Source organism: Diadema antillarum, unplaced genomic scaffold (genome assembly GCF_040938485.1).
Source record: "Diadema antillarum isolate AM-2024a unplaced genomic scaffold, OU_Dant_1.0 scf00000018, whole genome shotgun sequence".
Lineage (NCBI taxonomy): Eukaryota > Metazoa > Echinodermata > Echinoidea > Diadematoida > Diadematidae > Diadema > Diadema antillarum.
This window is the reverse complement of record NW_027270907.1, coordinates 1,699,276-1,725,414: the sequence shown is the minus strand read 5'-3', so window position 1 is coordinate 1,725,414 and position 26,139 is coordinate 1,699,276. Positions and strand designations below refer to the sequence as shown.

General features: G+C 39.0%; 1 protein-coding gene across 1 annotated transcript in view; it reads right to left on the bottom strand.

The window, feature by feature from the left end:
* Nucleotides 1-1,178: 1,178 nt before the first annotated feature.
* LOC139727591 (WASH complex subunit 5-like) overlaps nt 1,179-26,139 on the bottom strand; it is a 59,025-nt gene continuing 34,064 nt past the window's right edge. The window contains exons 25-30 of the mRNA XM_071638576.1: nt 19,658-19,761; nt 11,213-11,342; nt 10,641-10,737; nt 8,970-9,129; nt 1,957-2,044; nt 1,179-1,284 (exon numbers count right to left, since the gene is read on the bottom strand). Coding sequence (XP_071494677.1) covers nt 1,225-1,284; nt 1,957-2,044; nt 8,970-9,129; nt 10,641-10,737; nt 11,213-11,342; nt 19,658-19,761 — 639 coding nt within the window. The 3' untranslated portion in view covers nt 1,179-1,224. The remainder of the gene's footprint in view (nt 1,285-1,956; nt 2,045-8,969; nt 9,130-10,640; nt 10,738-11,212; nt 11,343-19,657; nt 19,762-26,139) is intronic.

The following is a 26,139-nucleotide window of genomic DNA, read 5'->3' as shown; positions in this document are numbered from 1 at the left end:
TTTGGAATTGGTATTCTGACAGTTTGCTATACCAAAACTTCATTATTTGGAATTGGTATTCTGACAGTTTGCTATACCAAAACTTCATTATTTGGAATTGGTATTCTGACAGTTTGCTATACCAAAACTTCATTATTTGGAATTGGTATTCTGACAGTTTGCTATACCAAAACTTCATTATTTGGAATTGGTATTCCGACAGTTTGATATCCAAAAGGTTCATTATTTGGTATCGGTATTCCGAAGGTTTGATATTCTCAAGGCTTGTAATTCTCCAAATGAAATAAGGTTCATTATCCTGAAGGTACCTTTAATCTGAATATGAAAGAAAGTCATTATTTTGAAGGTTCATTAATCCAAATAAGAAAAAAGGTTTGCCATTCTGAAGATTTGTTGATAGAAAACTGAAATAGGGTTTGCAGTTTCAAAGATTCATTTGTATGCACTTTTTTTTTTTTTTACTAACAAACCTTTGGAATATCACACCTCATTTCAATTTTGAACTAACAAACCTTTGGAATGAGAAACCTTCAGAATAAGGTCACAACTGTTTGGTTTAACAAACCCTATTCATTTTCAGTTTAGCAAGCATCTACGGTGTAGGTATACATACAGAATTTGTGTCCTTCAGTGTCAAAAACTTTCGCAGTGACAAACCTTATTTGACTTTCGGATCAACAAACCTTTGGAAAATCACCGGACTGAATTTGGATGAAAGAAAAATGGAGGGGGAAGGGGGGAGAAAGAGGTGCCCTGGGTAAATGGCTTTTGACAAGACAAGTCATAACAAAAGACAGCCAGCGTAATAACTGGAGCCACCAGACGAAACCGGTCGATATTTGCCCGTGCTTGCAAATCACAACACACATTCAGAGAGGCATTTTCCTGTGTTGTTGTATTGCTGAAATGGTTGTTCAACACATGACATTCCTGATCTGGTAATGGTGGCAGCTCATCTACTGTCCCAGTCAGTTTTCAATCGGATGTTGCGTGTGGCGATAATCACTTGCGCAAGTCTGTCAGCTGACGCAGCTACTGTATTGTCTGCACGTGATTTTGTTAAGGCTCTGAGATACGGTGACTGAATGAGTATCGAGCTGCTCGCAGAAAAACATCCCCCTCTTAACACCAGGGGAAGAGGGTCCAGGGATCCATGTAGTGTTTCTGTCCTCCAAAAAAGGGGCTCTCCAGGGCCTGCCGGTGTGTGTCTTCCGGGGGGCCATCTTATTGGGCGTTGCTCTTGAACTCGTCAAAGATGTAAGCAGGAATGTGAGACTCGACCATCTGCAGCAGTATGAAAGAAACGATGAAATGCAATCACTAGATGCTCCTTCGAATTTCCTTGTGGCACAGACAAATAAAATCATGATGTGCACACAAATTTCTTTGCAAAACATTATATCACTACAAAACTTTAGAAGCAGGGATGTTGGTGATGATATTACAATGATAACACAACAAAAACAACAATAATGACAATGATGATGATAATAATAATAACAATAATAATAATGATAATGATGATAATAATAATGATAATAATGATAATAATAATAATAACAATGATAATAATAATAATGAAAAAAATAATAATCATAATAATGATGATAATAATAATAATAATAATAATAAAATCAATATCATGATCATAACCATAGTAAAAATCATCACAGTGCACTGTTTTGAGTATCCACATGTGATTCTAATGGTCTTGCACAAAAATCCAATTTTTTTTTCATTCTTTTCTACAAATTATGTTTAACATCTAAACCTGCCTACAATTTACACAAGCCTTCTGTAATACGTGCTTCAATCACAGGCACCAAAGTACCTCGGCAGGGCTTGAACCCTAAACCTCCTCAAGAATAGTGAAGCACCTAAATGTGTAAATCCAATTATGACCTCCCTGACAAGACATGTCAAAGTGGTAGGCTATTAAAGACATCTGGTACCCACTTGTCTAGGCAAAGAGGCGTAGTGGACAAAGTCATCCAGGAAGGCAAGAATGCACACCACCTCCTGGGGAAGCTCAGAGGATCGGCCACTGCGGGACAAACAGACAAACAGACAAGTCAGTCAGACAGACATACAGTCAAGAATGAACAGGCAGAAGAGACACAGGTATACACAGTCAGAATAGAAAGTGAGAGATTAAGAGGTAGACATATAGACAGATAGACAGGTGTACAGACAGGAGAAAAAAAGACACAGATTGACAGACAAACAGATATACAAACAGGAAAGAAAGAGAAAGATATACAGGTAAACAGACTGACAGCAGATGGGTACATATGCAGGCTTGAGAGAAAGAGAGAGACATACAGAATGAAACATAGACAGACAGACAGACAGATATAGTACGTATAGACAGGAAAGAATAGAAGTGAGGGTGCATTCCAGCATTCAAAAGCGAGCCAAAGCGAACCAAACCAAAATACCGCACTGTGCCAGATATGGAGTGTTTGAACTCTCTGTGGAGAAAGTGTACCTCATGAGTTATTTTTAGAGGGGGTCACACTTTCTGCAGCAAGACGGTCATTCACCCGGTGCACTTAAACTACTTACAGATGTCCCAAACAAAGACAATGAACTCTTTGCTATTACGACATACTTGTATGTGCATGTTACGCGCATTCTTCAAATGCAAACTTTTGGTACGCTTTTGGTACCATTTTGGAGTGCACTGGGAAGTGGTTCACTGTTAACTCAGTTTGGTTCGGTATGGTGTACTTTAGGGGTGTTCAAGAGCTCCTCTGGTGCGGGTTCGGTACGGTTCAGTTTGGTCTGGGAGAGTGCTGGAACACACCCATAGTCACACACACACATTGAAAGACAGACAGGTATACAGACAGAAGAGAAAGTGAGAGATGAACATACAGACAGGTATAGGCCTACAGACAACAGGAAAAAAAGGACACACAGAATAACAGACAGACAGACAGACAGACATGAAAGAAAGAGAGACACAGTCACACACACATTGACAGACAGACAGGTGTAGACAGGATAGAAAGTGAAAGACATACATCCCGACAGACAGACAAGAGATAGAAAGAGAGAGATACATAAATTGAGAGACATACATGTACATGGTAGGCAGACAGACAGGAGGGAGAGAGGTTAGACACACAGACTGACAGCTAGACAGATAGACAGACAAGATGGACAGGAAGAACAGAGGAGACAACAAGGGGGACATATATAGACAAATATACTGTTAGAATAGAAAGTGAGGGACAAACAGACAGACATGCATACAGACAGGATAGAATGAGGGAGACACACAGGTTGACAGACAAACAGAAAGACAGACAGGTATATGGACAGGAAAGAAAGAGACAGACAGACGGATTCATAGCCAGGACAAAAAACCACACTCAATGATGCTACAATTGCATACTTTAGCAATGCGCACTGTGTAGGGCTCACTAGTCAGTTATGAACACACACTCAATCACTTACAGAGTATTTACTGTAAAACAAGTTTATGTTCAGTACAGTGTAGTTCAGAACACACATCTTTGGACATCTTGGCTTTTTCAAAAGCAAGTTTAAAATGTACATTAGCTGACTGGTATTTACCCATAAGGGTAATTGAAAAATAGTTCATAGAACCACTTTATAAAGTGAATAATGAACAGATTTATATAGTTTGGAACAATAGTGGAGAAGCACACCACTCTAGGGTATTAACAATGTTGTACAACGTACACTCGGCTGTGCCTCGTGCATGTTACACTATTTTAAAGGCACTATTTACCATTACCAGATGAAACAAAAACCCAGCTTTAGTGCTTCAAAATAGTTTTAAAATGTGAGTTAGGGATAAAACAACCACTGCAAAACTTTAGATCAGAATGATCAATGTTAGATATTGTTAAATACACAAAATGTGAACAATAGTTATAATAAAAATGTTTCCAGACTAAACCGTTCACAGTTATGGTTTATTGAGAAAAACAAAGATATCTCCTTACATTTTGGGCTTTATTGCAAAATTGTTATATGGCAGGATGTTTTATGATACAACTGACCCACAATGATGCATCAAATGTGATATTTCGGACAATTTTTAAATCCCTGCTCCCATCGGAAAATAGTATTTTTAAATATCCTCGAATGCACTACATCTCCACTAATAATGCTCTCTCATTTATGCATTATTTGTGACCCTGCATCACAAAACGAACAAAAAGTTGCCAGATGTGGATTTTTAGTTGAGGGCAGATTCTTAAAGAGCAGACTCTAAGCTTTGAAATGAGGTATTAATCAATTCAAATGGACTCCCCTAACCTATCTAAATACTAGAAAGAGAGCACACACTCTGGAAAAGTATGAACTGAGAAAAGAGGCTCTGAAGTACAGGGTCTATTAAGTGCTGAATCTTCACCAAGCCATGCGAGCTGTGCAATGAAAGGGGCAAAACACAGGAAGTAAGCCACCGGAGCAACAACAATGAAGGGATCACCAAATTTAGCTGACATTGAGTATGTTCTATTAACACATTTTTTCCACAATTAAAGCTAACTTTCAAAGCAGCAGAGTTATCCTTTCAAAAGTTATTAGACTTGAAAGTGAAGAGTGTGTAAGGAGTTCAAGAAATGAAAAGGGGACTCTAAGACATACCTGATCATTCTATTCTCCCCCCAAAACAGGTTGCAGAAAAACTGCTGAAAAAAACACTTTCCCATTCATGTTATGATCCCAAACTAAAGAATAATGTAGAAGAAGGATAGCTCTTTCAGAAAATATGAAAAACTCAAGATTGACTTGATTGACCCATTTCATCTTTTTTGAGTCCTCACATAAAATCAAGGGTGTGACTTTTTGTTTGTTTTGTGATGCACGGTCACATTTGTACAATATTCTATGTGATTCCACAATAATGGAACCCATTATATCAAGCTTCAATTCACATCCAAACTCTCTTTTTTAATGTTAATTTCACAGTGCATATGTTTCTCGTACGTGGGAAATAAACCCAATCATACTTTATAATTATGTACAACTGAACTTTTTGAGAATCACATGATTATAACCATTTCACCATGTATGCTCTGCATTCTGTTTCCACAATGATGGAACCAATCACACAATGATTCAGCTATTATTCAAACCCTCTTTTCTAAACACATTAATGACCAGGTGCCAAAATCTAAATTTACTAGGAGAACAAACGACATCACTGTCATATTTTACAACTGAACTTTGAGAATTACATGACAGTGACATACATGCTCACTTAAATACTTTATATCTACCATTTATGATGATCCGTACCACTGTTACCAGTAAAAAACACACCCACAAAAAAAGGGAAAGAAAGACGAACCAAGACAATATATAATTACGCATGCTAAACTCATGTGAAATACAGTTTAGGGTGCTCCAATGAAATGAGAGCTTGGAAATCAAGGAAAGATAAAGACTATCTACATGTACTATGTGCTACCCATAATTACTTCATACACCTGCAATCTTGGGGAATATCCCAAACACATATCATATTCATACACATATTCTGCCAAGGGAGGAAGAGGTTAAGTGATCATTGGCGCTGGTTTGTCTGTTTGTAAAATAACTCAAAAAGATGTGTACAGATTAAAATGAAATTTGCGTAAAAAGTCAATAATGACGCAAGGAACAACCCATTCAATTTTGGTAGTGATCCAGGAATTTTTATGGATTTTTGAAAGATTTTTCATATTTTGACATATAAAGTCAACGAACATAGGGTTCAAGCTGTGCATAGTACTACATTTTGTACATAAAGGTTTACATGCGCGCACTTAAGCGCGTGCTCTGCTCGGGCAAGGCGCTGTGCAGTGAAGGAAACAAAAGGCTTCTATTTTGGAAAATTGCATGCGTGTGAGGGTGGAAATGAGGTGCTGGCTTGGCGGAGGTCTGTGCTCTCCGACTACTTTTCTAGTATTATACTATTTCATTACTGGGTATACTCTAAGTTGTAATTCTCCTCTGGTGCTGTTTAGATAATCATGTTACATTCATTACTTTATAACCAGAAATTTTCCTGTGCATGAAACTTTCCCAAATTTTGCGAGGAGCCAAGATTTGTGAAATTAACTCGCACACACAAGTTTTTGTCTACACATGCACTGAATGCAAGTGCTACTGCGCAAAAGTTTCACACCATGAAGAAGGCTATCGACTCCAATTTACGAAAGTTTCATACCGCGAATGTTTTCAGTTTACGTTACTGTATGATGTCATTCAATTTACTACATGCTGGCTCAGGGCCAGGCTAAGCTCAAAACAGGTACAAGTTTCAATAATGCATTAATAACTCTCAGCCCTGTATTACTAATCATTTAACTATCCTTCCTTTCTTCATCATTGCGGTGACTGTCATAGCTCAATACACCCACATTAGCGCTTCGATAAAAAATAGGACAATCATGATTATAAAATGTACCAAGAAATTCCCACTGCGCTGTTAAGGCCAGCACTTGGAGATGAACCCAAGTTAGGGGGTGAAAAAACAAATTCATGCTACCCACAGTTGCCCCACTAAAACTGTGTGCCCACACAATATTGGAATTCCCCGGCAGTGTTGAAGTGTCTATCAGAATTACTGTGTGAGAGTACTTAAAAGTTTGCAGCAGTCCTTCTTAAAGACTTTTGAAGTCTGTGACTTTATTGTTAACAGGTTGAGGCTTAGTCAGCTCATATCACGCTGAACTTGTAAATCATTTCTCTTCCATAATCACAGCTGTCTCTACTTGTTAGCATCAGCATCGCAATCAAAACCAGAATGCTCATAATAATGGTTTGTACATAGTTTTTTTTTTTTTTTTTAACCATTGGCCCGAATTCACGAAAGTGGTACAAATGAAACCATGGTTTAAACCATGGTAAAAAACCATGGAGAGCCAAGTGTCGCACGGAATATGTATTTATTACAAAATCAGTCATTTTATCGATGAAATGATTATTTCATTAACGAAAATGGTCATTTTGTCGACGACATGACCAATTTCGTAACGAAATATTCCGTGCGACACTTGGCGCTCCATGGTTTGTGTCCATGGTTTAAAGCATGGTTTCATTTGTACCACCTTTGTGAATTCGGGCCATTGGGTTTGATAGCCATGAGTGGATATATGAGTGGATATTTTCGCATGAGTAATTTTACACACTCAGATGAAATCTTTGAATTGAATTGAGTTGATGGTGGTGCTTTTTTAATTTCGCGGAATCAGGTCATCATACATTGTATACTGGTACATTTGTACATTAATCTTCGCTCTAGCTTCTGGATGCACAAAAATTTCCAGGTAGTAAGCGAAAAATGTCCACTTTAACAGTATATTTTTGTCATTTCTTTGTTCATTTGCCAAATCAGGAATCCTATTAGCATACGTAGAATGATAACAACTAAAAGACACTGATATCATTCAGGGAACACATGTACATGTACCTGTAGAACCAAAATGACATGGGATGGTCCATTAACAGCACTGTCATCAGGACAGGCCAACTGTTCTACCATGGGATGCATGGATACACACATAAATGAAATAGACATACACGTGTACACCCCCCCCCCCCCCCCCCACACACACACACACACACACAAACAAAGCAAAAAACAACAACATACACAAACACAATCACACACACAAGGCACATAGAGTGATTTATGAGCCGTGATAGTGGTTTCACTTTTGTTCTAAGACCTCAAATAAGTGGCAGGTCACGTGGAATTGTGGGATTATATCAGTGTTAATTTTAAAGGCACTATTTACCATTTGCAGATCAAACAAAAACTCAGCTTTAGTGCTTCAAACTAGTTTTAAAATGTGAGCTACGGATAGAAACAACCAATGTAAAAATGTTTATCACTATAATCAATATAAAGTTTTGTTAATTACACAAAATGTGCACAATAATTATAATAGAAATGTTTCTAAACTAAACCGTCTACTCAGTTATGGTTTAATGAGAAAAATAGTGATATCTCCCTTATATTTTAGGCTTTATTGCAAAATTTTTATATGTTACTCTGTAGGATGTTTTGTGATGCACCTGACCTAGTATACATTATGCACCATATGTGATAGCTTGAACATGTTTGAAATCACTGCTCCCAATGGTAAACAATACCTTTAAAGGAAGTAGGCAAAGTTCATGGATTGAGAGATGACCGAATTGTGCAATGCTGTACCAGTGTAGGAAAGGATGTGTCTAGAGTGTGCCACACATGCACATCATACCATGCCATGCCACAAATATAATACAGCCTACAGTGTACAAATTGTAGATAGTATTTGGATGTTGTGCTTTTGTAAACTATTTACATTAACATTAAAGTTGGTTATAGGTTTGTATTTTTTCTTCTCGTATCAAAAAAAAAAATACAAAGAATACAAAATTGGGTATCTAGATAAACATGTATCAGTGGAAAAGTGAGTAAAGAAAATGGGATTTCATCAGAATTCAAACCCAATACCTTCGGATTGGTAGTCCGGTGCTCTACCAAATGAGCTATAGAAAGCCCTAACGCAGTGTTTGTCCCGAAACCCTAATTCTCAATGCTCGTGTGGTCAGAAGCTGTAGCAATGTGTGTGTGTGCGTGTGTGTGTGTGTGTGCGTGCATGACACTATAGAGCATCACATCTAGAGCATTTTGGCATTGAGAGTATTGCGAGGTCAAAGGTTTTCCAGAGAATTTTTTTTTTGTCTCGTTGAGTTTTTTATTTCTGTTTTTTTTTTTACCCTGGGCCGAACTACATGCAAGCCCGTCTGTGTAAACACATAAAAAAAATTTTTAATGAAATTCGTGTCTAGCTCTAGTCTTTGGGTAAGCTGTCCCCAAAGTGAATACTTTGTAATACGGTGTAATGCTTTGTGTGGTTGGCACTAGGATGAAATTAAGGGAGCAGACTTAAGACATGGATTAGCAGTGGAAGCTGCAAACCAAGAGGCTCTGCCACTTTTTGAGAACTCACCCAGCCGCTGTGGACTCCACCAGGGACCGGACGTACTGCCCGAGCAGGGCCAGGAACTGGTCTGTGTTCTCCGAGTGGAACTGCTTCAGGAGGGACAGGGTCCCGACGATGAAGGGCGGGCCGTCGATGGGGTCCTTGGGTAGCTTGCCAATGATGCTCCCTGATCGGGTTTTAACGAAAGGGATGATAAATGATGTTCTCACTTTCAATGACACTACCTACAGGTATAATCCCTCTCCAACTAGCACTCAGTATCCCTAAAAATCTATTACCCCATTGAGAATGAGCTGATTTCACTAAAACAAACATTTCCCACAGACACTTGCTCAACTACATGTATACTAGGACCTCGTCTTTAATGGGTCAAAACAAAACATAGGGACAAACATAAGGACAATTGTACATGTACATGTCATTCCTGGATACAATGGGGAAAAAACAACAAGGACAATACAAAACATGCCTCCTGTGCAGAAACTGCCACTAGTTGAGCAAGACGTTAAAAAGCAAACAAACAAAACAGTGAAGGGCTTCAATAAATTTGGACTAAAGAGTCAGGAAGACCTCTCGTGTACTGTACACATTGGCAAGTTGTAACCCTTTCTGTGGCAGGGACTTTGGACAGTGTGTATACTTGCAATGGAATATTCTGTGCCAATCTGCACTCAATGCACGCAAAGGGTTAACAAAATCATGGGAAGCCATTTGCAAAGGGATTTCATTTTGACATACTGTATACTGAGAGTGTGAAATAGAGCTGCAAAGGTTTGCTGTATAATAATCTCACACCACTGGGCTCTCTTGGTTGGATTGAAGTGAGATAATACTCCATGTGAGTGAAAATGAAAAGCGTGGCCTTAGACTATCAAATCAGGGTAAAGTTTCATTAAAATCAGACGAAAATGAGAAGATGGTTTTCGGAAGTTTCACGTGTGCAGAGAAGAGTGGTATCAGTCAAGGACACACATTGCAAATGTGGAAATTTTCATGTAGTGTTTGACTTTGGAAAATGTTTTGCTTTGAGATTCTAGAGCAGGAATAAAACTATTCATTTGTTTGTACAACACAGTGTACATTTTTTTTATTCTGAGTGAATTCACTATAATAAGTAGCAATTTGACTGTAATTAAAACAAACACAATTCATCTATACTTGACTGAGCAACAAATCTGGTAGTTGTGCAAAAGTTGCCACTTTTACATTATATGAGGTGATACTGTATACTGTTCATCTCAAACTCTATATGTAGTTGTAATAATTTTGTAAAATTCCTGTCTTAAAAGGGAGACCTGTGACAAATATTACATCATTGGCAAACACTAATATTAATAACTCCACATACCAACCAATACGAGAATAGTAAGATCATGACACCATCGTGTCCACAAGCAACTTGGGCATGCGACTATAACTGATGTCGCAAGTTTGTGAAAACATATTTGACATTGTCATATCTCAGCTTTTAATACTTTTCTGTCTGATTTCTGTAAAAATTGTAGTTTTGCCGTAAACTTCCCCCGAAGAGCAAACAGGATGTAAAGCCACTTTTTTAAAAAGATTTCCTGTCACTTCCTGAGGCTTGTCATCACGGCCGAAGTCTGCTGATAATTAATACGAAAGCAAGTCTATTGACAGAAGCTACCTTTGACCTTTGACCTTGGGTGGACTCACCTACTGTCTTGACGTACTGGAGCTTGGGCAATTGGGAGACGACAAAGAGGAAGGTGAAGAGGGAGAAGTAGGGCAACCTCTTGGTGGTGATGTAGATCTGAGAAGGAGAGGAAAAAAAGTATTTAAAAATGTTTCAACATTCAACATTTCAACATTTCAACGTTTCAATAAAACAACCTTGAGCAGCATTCACACACACAAAAGAGACATCGGTTTTTACATCACGACACGTATCCATTTGCCACTGTTCACACACGGCCCAGAGAAAATCATGATCACTTGGCTACAGATGAAGAATCTTTGAAGAAGCTTTGAAGAAGCTTTGAATCTTCTAGACTGCACACGCCTAATAAACAGTGACAGGAGCGTGGACCTACACAATTGCACATGTACAAGTACGTGTAGTGTGGTGAGTTGCATCATGGAATGTTTATTTTAACCCGTTGAGGATGAGTCCCGAGTAAACTCAAGCCGGTGTCTAAGGGAAATGCGTGTTGTAGCAAAATCAGCCCGTCCTCAACGGGCTAAAAATGGTTCATTGTGCAAATGGCGATAATACAGTGAGACCTCACCTTGGCTAGGGGATTTCCAATCCCAGCGCACTCCAGGTACGAGGAGAGCTCGTACATGAGGGGGTTGTCTTCCTTGGGATAGGGTCGGGTGGGGTCCTGGTAGTGGACCTCCACATCCGTCATCAGGCTCCTGTATGCATAGAGGAGGGTACATGATTATGTAACAGTACCCATTATTCTTCTTTCTCTCCCCTTTCCTCCCTTCTTTCTCTGTCTTTCTGTCCCCCCCCCCCTTTCTCTTTCTCTATCTGCCCCACCCTCTCTCTCTGTCCATCATCACTACCACTCTCAATCTCTCATCATCTACTGTATAATCTGTTATTTTCATGAGGGATTAGTTTTCACATATTTCGCGAATCACGGTTGGATCGTGAATTTAGCAACAAGCGAAAATGTCTCCATGCGCTAGCGGGTAATAGTGCATTTACAATAGCGTCTGCATCATTTCGCCAAAACAACATCTTGCAAAAAATGTCTATGACCTTCTAATTGCAAAATAACTGGATGCAAAAACAACATTGTATACAGTATTCCTGAGCAGGTTTAGGCTAAATTCCATAGTTACCAAATGCACACTATTCCTTCTGGCACACGAAAAGACACGTACATCATTTGTTTTACAGAACAGTAACAAAATTTTGCCTGATTTCTTCTTTTTTTTAAATCATATTTCTGACAAACTGCAAGACTTTTTTTTTTGGCTTGCCATAGATGAAACCATGCACCAGTAATTACAGATGCATGAAAATTGTTACTAATGCATGGTACTGATACATGGCTAGCCGTCTCTTGCCAAGCATGCGAACACGGGCTACTTGTTATTACTGTATGAACGGCAAGCCATCTCTTGCTACATGTATGTGTGCGAACACTTGCTATTAAAGTGTGTGAACTCTTTGTTACAAGTACACGTACACCCATTAAAGGGGGCATATAATTTTGGTGTGAGACCTACATCCCACTTCAGGTTTCTAATATTTTTTTGTGAGATAATGAGAAACCTCTCATGATATATGAAAGAGCGTGTAATTCCAAGAGGGATTCAATGTTTATTTGAAGAAAATCGGCTTTAAAATGGCTGTGATATCCAAAAAAGAGCATTCCTAATAAAAAGCGGTACCCACCTTTTATTAGGATCGCTTTGTTTTACTTTGTTTTTGGATGTCGCAGCAATTCCACGACTGATTGTCATCTAACAAACTTTGAATTCCTCTTAAAATGGTATGCTCTGTACTATTTCATTTAAGTGGTTTCTTGGTATCTCACAAAAAGTTAAAAGCCCCATTCTCATCTCCACCAATACTATACAATCCCTTTAAAACATGCATACTGTGTCTATTGCCAGTAATCAAGCATGTTGCCACTAAAAATTGATATATGGCTCATGAAAAATGGTTTGTAGGATTTATTCAACATGTTCAAAAATATTTCTTGTCATGTCTGATTCGTTTTGTCTGATTGTCTCTCTTGTTCTCTCTAGGGCTGCGTTTATCATCTTTCCCATGTTTGAAACACATTTCAATACCGACTAACCACATCGAGACGCATTTTGGATTGCGTTTCATCTCGAGTTGTTGCATCGTAATACCTCTATCATGAGTCAATAGAGGGAGAGACTTTGTCACTATTCAGCCCCATTGAGCAGTTTGACCCGAGCAGAGATGCGGAGTCGGCAGTGGTTGGTGTGGGCGGGTCCAAGCTACAAAAACATTTTTAAAAGACTTTGCGATAATCATTTCCAAAGAAACGCATTCATGTAGCTCAGATGCATTTGCGATCGCACATTGTTTGGCGTTTCACAAAGGCGTTACTAATAAACCTCATATTGAAAACAGCTTTGCACTCATCATCTGCCAAAATCTCCCTGAGGGTTGTTTGGAAACCCTACTTCTATGCCAGAAGTCAGGTGATACCCCCCCACATCCCGGTCTTTCTTTCACACACTCTCCAGTACACCTCATCAGCAGCCTTTGTCTGTCTATCTCTGTTCATCTTTGCAACCAGGCTAGACGACAGGTACACATGTATTTGCTCTTTCAATGTCAAATGGTTTCCTGCAGCATCGGCCCTTACTCCCCATAAAAGAGGAAGCAACAAATTTTGTATTGTCATTGAAGATCAGATTACAAGAGTGCAGTGACAAGGCAATTATCAAAACATGAAAATATCCCCCCCCCCCAAAAAAAAAAAGGGGGGAAAAAAAGGAAGTCACATCGCACGCAAGCTCAACATGCAGGAGCAACAGGAGGCGATCACATGTTTAAATGGTCGATAAATAATGAAAACTTTAACTGTCTGTAGGAAGTTTTTGAGGCCTTGAAGGGAAATGTTAGCAGGCTGAAAAATGTGAGACATGGTGCATGGGTGACTAAACATTTTATAGGCCCGAGAGAATCGCATAACATTAATATCCTGATTTGTAGATTTAAATGATGTTTCTATGAAAGGCCCTACAGAATCGCATAACATTAATATCCTGATTGTAGATTTAAATGATGTTTCTATCATGGAATGCGCCTTTGGGTTTATCGTATGTCAGTTCAAGTGTGTGCATGTGTGTCACACACAAACACACATACTGCTATAGCTTCTGACCACACGAGCATTGAGATTTAAGGGTTTCTGGGACGAACACTGCACTAGGGCTTTCTATAGCTCAGTCGGTAGAGCACAGGGCTAGCAATCAAGAGGTCTCAGGTTCGAATCCTGATGGAATCCCATTTTCTTTGCTCATTTTTCCATTAATGAATTATATTCATTTCTGGTCAGTTTCACACTGTTTGCATTTGTTTATGTAATTTCAGCAACTCTCCAGTACTTGGGTAAAGATGCCCCAAAGCACTACAACATCAGCACTCAATCAAACCATGGACCTACAACAAAACCAAGTTCATCACTCCAATGTGTTTGTGTGTGAATCGAGATGTGCTGCTCATTGAAATGATAGAGTTTTGTCAAGCCCTATGACTTGAGAAGTGATTTTCTAATATCATCTTTTGTATTCGTGGACTTCCTTTTCAGGCAAGTGAAATTCATGCTCGGGCAAGTGTTCTCCAATAACTTGAAAATCTGCTTGCCCAACTGCGCATAAAAATTTGCAGCACCCTGAACACGTACATGTACAGTTGTACATGTATGAATACAGTACAACACTACTTGTTACTGAAGATAACTTTGACAAATTAAGTCGACAAAAACATATTACATGAAATTGGTCATATACTTCAATTGATGGAGAGTTACGGAGGTATGTAGGCGATGCAGATGCACGATTAATTGCATTGATTCATGATATCCTGATTATCACTTGCAACGTGTATGTGGTCAAGGAGTATCCAAAACATGCACTTGGATACCACCACAACAAATCTTCCAAGCCAAGATTCTGTCGATGACACCATCTGCCCATCACCGCTACGTACACCGTAAGTAATTTGATTAACAAAAGACATTGGATCGCACCTTCTCCTATTAAAACTGAGCATGACTTGCAAGTTTTTCACACTACTTAAAGATTCTGTTTACCTTTGGGAGCAGTGATTTCAAAAAATGTTCACGATATCACATTTGATGCATACGCATACAATTTGTAGGTCTGTTGTATCACAAAATATCCTACCATATAAGATTTTTGCAATATAGCCTAAACTATAAAGAGATGTCGGTATTTGTCTAATTAAACCATAACTGGAGAGGTTTAGTCTGGAAACATTTTAATTATAACTACTGTTCACATTTTGCGTCTTTAACAATAGTTACATGTAACTTCGATTATACGGACTCAAATTTTTACAGTGGTTGTTTCTATCCCTAACTCTCCTTTTGGAACTATCTTAAAGCACTAATGCTGGGTTTTTGTTTCTTCTGCAAAAGGTCTATTATGCCTTTAAATGTGACTATTAACAAAAGATACTGTATGCAAACTTGCAACTTACATTGTATGCTCAGCTTCACATGGGGAAAGGTGCATTCCGATGTCTTATGCTAATCAATTGGTACTGGACACGGCATTGACTGACCAACGGTGTCATTGACAGAATCTTGGTTTGGAAGTTATTGTGTGTGTGTGTGCATGTGTGTATCCAAGTAATGTAAAGAAAAACAACAGAAATATTATTACCTCCGCCAAGGGAGAAGGGTATGTTTTCGTTACCGTTGGCTTGTTGATTTGTTTGTTTGTTTGTTTGTTTGTCCCTGTGCAAAATAACTCAAAAAGTAGTTAACGGATTTGGATGAAACTTACAAGAAAGGTTGAGAATGACACAAGTAACAGATGATTAAATTTTGGTAGTGATCTGAGAATTTGGGGGGAATTTATGAAAGATTTTTGATATTTTGACAGGTAGGGTCAATGAACTTGGGAGTTCAAGCTGCGCATTTTTGAGGTTTTCAAATGGGCACTGAAGTGCATGTTCTAGTTTCTGCTAGGGTGAGGCGCACCGCGCAGCTGAGGGTTTATGACGTACGTAATAAAGGCTTCTATATTGCGAAATCGGGCGATTTTTCAGCATGTATACCTATGGGTGGAAATCACTGATCACTATGGCAGAGCCCAAAGAGCTTTTCCCCAGTGGTGGAGAGGAGAAAAATCTCTCTGGGAAGAGCAAGATCATCGGTGGAAAGTAGCTGCTTGGCGGAGGTCTGCGCTCTCAGAGTGCTTTTCTAGTTATAAAATATGTTTGGGTTTAATGCATTACAATGGGATGTCTATTAAACATTCATTTATATGCTTTGAAATCATGCTTGACACAGCTGTATTGTAGCTGCAAGATGAAGTTTGGAGAGGAAGAACGCATTTCACATTTCACTGCAATACAAGCTATTTTTCATTCACAATTTTTTTTTTTTTTTTAATGAAATGCAAATTGGTTTTTATAATGGAAAGAAGTTAATGTTTTAAACCTGAAATTCTGGTCCTTCCTCATATACTGTACAATGTGCAAATTTGAAATGATATGAAAATTACGTCTTCATAAAAACTAAAGAATATCTTTCATGATGTGCACATTTGTGTATTTTATACTTTTTGATCTTTTCATCTGGGATACTGTGATCTTTCAAATAATGTGCTCCACAAAAGCATGTTGCAGCATGTTTTCAACTTTTTTGCTGTTGAAATTACCAGTTTTACACTGCATTTTAATTCTCTGCTCCAATTCTCGGTATCACCAAAACCTAGGTGCTGTGCGCAGAGGAGCTTTTTAGATGCATTATGGGATAGCTCACGGGACAAACTTGCCCCGGTTTTAGCTGCACAAGCACTCAGATCACGCTCTGTCTTTCTTCAGAGGTATTTTTTGTTGAAGATTTCTTCGCCTCCCATCGTGTGGCCAGCATATTGAAGCTTTGCAGTAGCGAACCATGACTCTAGTGACCGCAAATCAGTAAAACTTTAATAGAAACTTTCAACTCTTTTAAGCTGAATTATAGCCAAATAAGAAAGGGGGAACAACAGAAAAGCAGACAAATAACTCTATTGAATCGTATATGGGAACTGCGACTCGCGTGAGACAACCGGAAGCAAACAAGGGCACTGAGGAATCCCACAGTGCATCTGTGACAGAGCTCTTCAGTGTGCGCAGAAATTTTCTGCGCATTGGCGATACCAAGAATTCATGGCACATATTCATTTTTGCCACCACATTGAAAGAGAGAGCAAACTGCAGCTGGGGAAAATTTTATTGTGATGTGAGAGTGCTAGTCCAGAGAGTAAAAGTTGTATCTCCCTCTGTAACACCTCCCTGGATATACTGTATACACCGAATATTTCATGAGGTTTTTATTTCCGCGAATTTCGGGAGTCAGGTGCAATTCGCGAAATTAAAGACATGCGAAAATATTGACTCTGATCCCGATGTGGATGTGACGTATGCATGTACTCTTCTCCGTTCAGTACAAGACTCCACAATCGCGAATTTAACAACTCGCAAAATCGTTGATAATTCCCAATTTCGTGAAAATTTAGACTCGCGAAATAAATGGCGTATACAGTACAATGTAGATTATCCTAACCTATAATGGAAAGAAAGCACACACTCCAGAAAAGTGTGTACTACCAAGGAGGTACTAGTACCTCCTTGGTACTACTAATAAGAAAAGAGGCTTTGAAGTTTAGGGTCTACTCAAGTGCTTTAATTTCACCAAGCTGTGCTCTGTGCAATGAACAGGCTATCAAAACACTAAACAAATGAACAAACAAACAACAACAACAACAAACCAACCAACCACACAAAAGCAGGATGTTAACCTCTATAGCAACAACAGTGAAGAACTTATCAGATGAAGCAGAAATTTTACACACTCTTATCAGCATATTCTACCCATGACTAATACTAATTTCCACAGCAGTAGCATCATCCCTTCAAAAGTTATTTGGAGAGTTGAAAGTGAAGAGTATGCAAAGGGTTTCTGAGGAATGAAAAGGATCAGATCAGGCCTCTAAGACATCGTGTACCTAATCACAATATTCTACACAAGAAAAGGTGTTCTTGAAAAACAGAAAAAAAACAAAAACAAAAACAAACAAACCCACAAAATTCCATTGGGTTTATGTTCAGAAGTTTTCAATGTATAGAATAAAGTTAAAGAAGAATCACTCTTTCATAGAATGTAAAACAACTCAAGATTGACTGGGCTGAACTCACTGCACCTATAATTTTGCGTCCTAACGTAGAATCCGGGCGTGCAACTTTTTGTTGATTTTGCGATGCACAGTCACATCATTTTTCGCCAAGTAACCCACGGTCAGGGTATCATAAATTGTATCGTACAGCTCTGGTTGAGACCTAATTTCAGGTTTCTAACATTTTTAGGTGAGATAATGAGAAATCTCATATGAAATATGAAAGAGCATGCAATTTTATGAGGAATTCAATGTTTATTTGATAAAAATTGGTTTTGAAATGGCCGAGATATCCAAAAAAGAACGATTCTAGTAAAGTGTGGGACCCACACTTTGGAACGATCGCTTTGTTTTACTTTGTTTTTGGATGTTTCAGTTATTCCAAACCCGATTTTCATCAAATAAACTTTGAATTCCTCTTAAAACGGTAGGCTCTGTACTATATCATAAGTGTTTTTTTGGTATCTTGCAAAAATTTAAAAGCCTAATTCTCATCTCAACCAAAACTGTACTATCCCTTTAATTGCATTGCATGGGTCCCTTTAAGATCGCCACGTCTTACTTCACAGCCAACTTCCTTTTGCACCTGGATATTGCATCACATGATAATGACGCCATTAGTCATAGATTTGTCTTTTTCACGCCCAGTATCTCTACCTCATAATGAGTTACACCCCCTAACTCTCTCTTCCTCCATAAATATGCAAATTGTGTTTGTTTGTTTGTTTGTCTGTTTCGGGGGGGGGGGTTAATGATTCAAAGACCTATTCTTCTTTCCTCACATGCAATTACTTCACAATGCTATGATAGTTTGATGTAATTCAAAGGATAAAGCTAAATTTCATTAAATTATATTAATTAGAAAGAGAAATTCAGGGAAGAAAGTGTACAATTAAGAGCATTTTCAAACAGTCAACTTGAATGCCCTTTTGTGTGGCACTTCCTTAAAGGTACATACACGTACAATGCGGTGCCAAGATTTGGCTCTGAAAGATATGAAAATGTTTCGAAGACAATCTTCATCGGATGTGTATTTTGAGTCAGATCCTGAAGAAAATTTATACACTGTAGTTGCCTCAGACCTTCAAACACATGAGGGATTTCTTTGACGTAAACTACACTATGATGCAAACACCAAAAAGTGTTTAATGAGGGTATACAATATACATGTATGTATCAACACTTGCATGCTGTAATTGGCAAAACCAATGCACGTTCAATGTACAATATTGATGCTTAAACGTTGACACCACGACACAGAAACTAGTTCACTGACACTAGTACTCTTGACTACACACATGATACACCTGACACAAACACACTATTAAACAGTCAGCTTAGAAAAAAAAAAACAACAACAACAACTGACATGTGCACCCACTGACCAACATACATATTTTATGTGTGCAATGTAGATGCAGAGACTCCAACCCCAAGCACCTTCTGATCGGGAGATTCTCCCACCTGAAACCCCTAGCAAACGGGAGACTCCAACTTGATGTGTGCAAAGTACACATCACGAGCACGAACTTCCTTGCGGTCTAGGGTTCTAGATGCTCTCTCGAGCTATCTAAGGCATATTTTTCAACATACAATGAAATTAAGTAAGAAATCATTTCAAGCGGGAGAAATTCAATCTCAAAGTGGGAGAACGGGAGATTCTGCAAAAATGGGCTTTCGGCGGGAGATCTCCCGTTGAAAGCGGGAGAGTTGGAGTCTCTGTACATGTACACTGTACACTGACACCACCACACTACATTCAATGCTGTCTTTCTACACCGGCACTGTTACAGGGACACAAAGGTGTACAGAAGTGTACTCACTTGTTCATGGTCTCCAGTGCTCCAGCCAGAAACTTGGAGTCAAACTTGCAGGAGAAGTTCAGCTCGTTGGCAATCATGCGCCTCAGCAGCTGCATCTGACCAACCTAATACATTAAAAAAAAAAAAATGCAAAATAATTTCACCCCATACTGTAACGACGTTGAAATGCATCAATTTTGACAATGAGGTGCTCAGAGACTCCAACCCCAAGCACCTTCTGATCTGGAGATTCTCCCGCCTGAAACCCCTAGCAAACGGGAGACCCAAGTTTATGTGTACGAAGCGCGAAGTTCCTAGGGTTATAGATGCTCTCTGGTGCTATAAGGCTTATTTTTGCAACATACGATAGCAATAAGTAAGAAATCCTTTCCAACGGGAGACATTGAGCCAGGGCGGGAGAAATTAAATCTCAAACTGGAGAACGGGAGATTTTGCAAAAGTGGGTTTTCGGCGGGAGATCTCCCGTCAAAAACGGGAGAGTTGGAGTCTCTGGGTGCTACTAGTAGCCAAACGTTGGTCTCACGTACGATGTACATCAAGAAGGAAAAAAAGAAATTAAATATAAGAATCTCTCTCTTTTTTTGTTCACAATTGACGACGAGATACACTATTTTCAACCCGGTTTGACAGAAAAAAAACATAAGAATGATTGTATTGAAGGGTGCATGTACGATGGAAATTGACATGTACATTGTACTTCACAAGGAAAGTTAGAATTTCTTACTACACGTATTAGTACAGAGCAAAAGGGGGGGGGGATGATCTTGTGTGTGATATCACAGAATTGCCAAATTTTGACTGATTGATCATAACTGCAGACTCTCAAAACTATGTTTCTAATTTTTCATCAGAAGTTGCTCAAACACTCACTGTCCTGTAGCCCTATTTCTTCTGCTCCTTTTCGCACAAGGTGCCATTACATCTTAAGTTTGGAGGGGGGGTTATTGAGTTACATTGGTATCCCATTGTAGAGCTCAATCTCCTCTGCATTCTTATATAGATTATTTCAACTTTCAGAAAAATGTTAAAATCAAAACCACAAGGGCACTATTTTACCTGGTATTTGGAACAATGTTTTATATATCATAAATCTACATAAATCTACCCACTCTTAATTAGATTAACTTTCCATTTCAGGAAATTGATTTTGTCTTCATTTACACTCAAATCTTAGAATGTGATAACGCCCCTCGACCGGTTCTCAAGCCGACGATTTGTAGGGTGGGTTTCCCCTTTAAGCCGAAATGAAAAAGATGACAGGAAGGAAATGAGAGTTAGGTGGACTCTCTTGAGAAAGTAAATACAAGTGTATGTTCCCACACTTGACTCATTCAGTGGCTGGCCATGCTAACATTAACGCCCTGTTTCCTTTCTCATCTTTTTTTTTTTTTTTTTTTCACCAGCAAGTGAACAGAGGCATGATCTGGGCCCCGTTGCACGGAAGTTATGATCAAACGCAAGTCGAGAAGATCAAACGTATTAAAGTCCCAAATGCTCCATTCTGATTGGTTGAAAATCAAGTTGCGTATGATTTTCTTGACTTGCATTTGATCATAACTTTTATGCAACAGGGCCCTGATCATCAGCAAAGCATCAAGAGTACAATGTGTGACAAGTTCCCCTCCCACTTGTGATTTAACCCCTTCGGTGCTACCAAGTCAAATGTGCACACATTTCATTATGCCAGGAAATAATGTAAGTGTGGCATGCAGAGGGTCCACTCTTCATGTGCCACGTTCACACGTCCGACTCAGTTTCGACTCAACTTCGCATATTCTGCTCAAACACACAAACCTGCTCAAACCAATCAATAAATCAAGCAAAGCGTTTCTCGCCCTTCCATTCCTCTCACATATAGCTTGCATTTTATGTTGTGATTGACTAACCAGCAGTGTTCCTTATACTGGATTTGCATGTAGATTCTAAGTTTCTGTCATTGTTTTTTGTATATCCCAAAAAGCTATTGGGCCTAGCGAGCAGAATTCAAAAACAAACAAAAACAAAACAAAAACTAATTTTTGTGACCCTCATATGTCCAGGGGATAGTTGTGGTTGTGATGTCTCATTTTGGTATTGCAACATCATGTTGAAACTTTTGTCGAACATCCTAGAAAAAAAAGAATGTGACATATTCTTAGCTTTATACCCCAAAATTGTTAACACCCTGAAAGAAAGACTTGAGACAAATTGTATATAAACTAAACATCACTAGAAAGATTTTGACCTTTGGATTGCTGTTCACTCACAGCAGTCAGATGCTCTGATATAAGATTAAGACAGTAATAGAGGAACATGATCTAGACTCCCACAGCGAGAACGCAGGAGCTAGGAACCTTTGCACATACATGTACATGACTTGAAGCATGAAGTCAAGATTGTGTTGTCTTTTCCCCCTATCAACTCTTTATGTTCGCATGCCCCACTTAGTCGACGGTGTGCCAACTTCACATATTCTGCTCAAACGTACATGTACAAGCCCGCCGAAGCCAATCGACAAATCGCCAAATGCCGCAGTCCAATGAAAGCATTTCTCGCTGTTCCATTCCTATCACATGGATGTAGCTTGCATTCAATGTGGTGATTGACTATCAAGGGGTATTCCCTCGAGGATTTGTGAGAAAATCATAAGTTTCTATCACTGTTTTGTGTGCAAAAGTTATGCCTCTACAATAATGTATCTGCTAGTCATTTGAAATGAAAGCAATCGTAGATATGGCACACAATTTACATCAAAGCAAAACGTGGCATTTTCTCTACCAATTTTGGCAATTATGTGTCCAGGATAATAAAAATCTTTAAAAGTTACACCACATCGATTTGAAAAAACAACAACAGAACGTTTTCCCAAAGCATGATTACATTGCAATCTCAGAATAATGTGGCACACATGGAGGTTCACACCGTGGCACATTATATCGATGATGACTGGCGGGGGAGGGAACATACCGAATGTTCTACCCGAAGGGTTTGAAATGCTATTGAGGGAGGTTATTATAGTAAGTCCCGAGACGAAGTCGAGGGACTTATAGCCTCCCGAAATAGCATTTCAAACCCTGAGGGGGGAACGTTTGGTATTATGTTCCCGACAACAAAAGTCATCATCTGTTATACAATTGTATTATATGGGTTAGTCAAATACGTCAACGTCAACCACCAAAGATCGTAGAGATCTGTAGGCTCCTACGAACTTTGCAGCCACGGCCACCATGTACCAGCAAAGCGTGCATGTGCAGCTAGTGCGCACTACGCACTACATATACAGGCACTTGTAACTCGCTCGCGCAGAGCCAAATTCACTGTGCGCGCGATCCTACGCGTAGGCATTCTGTCATTTGTTACGTGGAAGTGTTTTCCCATGGGAGAACATTACCAAGAATGTTCGCCCATGGGAGAACATAACGAATGTACCTCCATCACGTGACTCTGTTTAACCAATCACTAACCAGTATTTGACTAACCCATTTAATATAAAGCGTTAAAGCCACATGTCCAAAACTGTGGACCCCACCTACCGATAAAACTGTGAAGTAACTTTAAACCCTCATGTGGGGATTCCCAAGGGAAACTGTTGAAATTCAGAAAACAACAACAACAACAAAAAACCCTCTTCACCACCTCTACTTCCTGGATGAGATAAAAAGGAAATGTAAACTGTCAAAAACCAGCGATTATACATACACGTATCACACAGTTTAATAGCAGTTGACAACACAAACCACCATAACATTTCTGTGCCCTACTTGTGTATCTCCATATCTATCCACTGTGTAACATATTGAAGAGTTTGTTTGCAAAAACCGATAAGTCCATAATTGCCAAATGGAGATATTTGCGATTAAAGGTCAAGAAAAATAAAGAGAATAATAAGAAAATTTTTGCTTCTTTTGACCATAACTTAAAAAATGTACCTTTATATGTAGTGACCAATATATCATTTAAAAGGTATTATTTTGTACTTTATGACAGAGACCGTACTTCAAAATCTTCAAAAATGGACTTATCGGTTTTTGCGAACAAACTCTTCATATGCAGTGTATACAATGTATGTATTTGTACAACTACATTAACTACACTGTATTTGTGTGACATGGTGTATACCCCCAGTGTTCAACATTGTTCTGAGGCTGCAGCCTTTGGGGAAAAATGTTTTTTCAACGCCATGGAACTTTCTTTATCAAAAGGTTTGAGATGGCGCTTTCAAACACACCGAGTTATTGTATATCGATACGACGTATGGATATACAATGTTTCAATATGAGAGCATTCAGACACAGCACCCGTAAAACGATAATCATATATCAGAGCATTCAGACCTAGCGCACAGGCGATATTTCTTGAGTAGACGTGATTCTCTTCCATGCGCAGTACGTAATTTACGCAGGCTTTGTGCGTAGTGTTTATGCTCTGCCTTGGATTCATCCGGTAGTTCGCTAGTTTGCGCCAGATCATTATCATGTCACAATCAATCTGTCAGCCGCCTGATAAGTCCGCACCGCCGATATGTGAACACTCCGCGCACGCTGCGAATAAGCCCCACCTACTCATACGACGTATGGATGTGAGAGCGTTCAGACACAAATATTCGTCGTATGGATAAAGGATAATGATTTGAAATGACACTCAAATCATTGTTTCGATATACGATGGATATTGAAATGACGTTTCAATATTAGAGTATTCAGACACATAAAAATGTCCTATATCCATACGTCGTATATCCATACGAGAACTCTCTAGTCTGAACGAGGGGTTAGACATGTGAGACAACAAAGTCAGAGAGAAAACTGCAAGCTTTGCTATATCCTGATCAGCAAACAGCAAGTACAGTTGAACCTCTCTTATCCGGCCTCCCTTTATCCGGATCTCTCTATTATACGGACGCAATCTCGCCGTGATTTTTTTAAAATAATTACAGGAGGAAAGGGGGATTCCCAACTCCTTGAGATCTCCTACACAAACACAATGAATTACATATACTTGATACATTTCTTAATAATTATTTAGGTAAATCATCCCAAGAATTTATAAAAGAAAATGATTTCATTCTTGCAAACACGAACCGAGCTCTATTTTGGGGTCTGTTACTGAGTGTAACAATGAAAAGGTTGCAGTATACACATTACTACATGTGGTACTACAATGGGCTACATCAGTACATGTGTATGTAATGTACATGTACATTGTATAAAGCATTGAGTCTCTCGTATCCGGCCAAATCCCTTATCCGGATGAGCCCCGGTCCCGACTTGTCCGGATACGCGAGGTTCAACTGTACCGCATTTACAAACTCTCACAGGTAGGGGACTGTAATTTTGTGAAAAAAAAACATGTTTATTGCACTATATATTGCATTACGTACTTCATCTCGTAGTACACCAGAAAATATTGCCCTTGGTTAGCACCACATAATATGCACTCATCTCAAATCATGTGACACATTTTGCTCTGGCGCACGCAATATCATCTCAAATTCCTTTCAATAACATTCAAAGTACTACAAGCTTCTGGGGCACCTGTGCAACTGTGCTTACACGACTGCCCTCAAGCGATCTTAAGCGAGTTAAGTGGCTAATATAAAAATAGATGCTCCAGCGATACTCTCTTCAAAGAAATCAATCATACTACTTGTACAACTTGAGTTGAGGTTTCATATATCTTTAAAAACTTCCTGTCCTTACGGGAATTGACTGGGGATCTGCGTGGGTGTGAGAGTGAAGGGGGGGGGGGGGGCGTGGAAGAGATAGCATGTGGTTTATTGGGGGTTTGCCACACACTCCACAAACACATTCCACCGCATCCTAGATGACTTGCAAGAAAGTATGAATGTGCGGAATGTTCTACCGGATGGCCCGAGTTCACAGAGGTGGTACAATCTTGTCCATGGTTTAAACCACGGACAAAGACCATTGTTTTTAAGGTGCGCCAAGTGTTGCATTTCCTATTTCCTTACAAAATCAGTCATTTCGTTACAAAATTCTCATTTCATTGACGAAATGACTGATTTCGGAACGAAATAGGCCATGCGACACTTGGCGCCCCATAAAAAAACTACGGTCTTTGTCCATGGTTTAAACCATGGACAAGACTGTACCACCTTTGTGAATTCGGGCTGATGTGTTTGAAATGAGATATGTATGTCCCTTTAAAGGTACTGTTTACCATTGGGAGCAGTGATTAAAAAAAAATGTCTGAGATATTACATTTGATAAGTGGTAGGTCAGATGTATCACAAAATATCCTACCACGGAAAAAAAAATAGTAATAAAGCTAAAAACAGAAAGAGATGTCACTATATTTCCAACTTAACCAGAACTGCACACAGTTTAGTCTTAAAACATTTTTATTATAACTATTGTTCACATTTTGTATATCTAATAATATGAACCATTGATTGTACTGTTTCAAATTTGTAAGTTGGTTGTTTTTATCCCTAACTCACATTTTAGAACTATTTTGAAGCACCAAAGCTGGGTTTTTGTTTC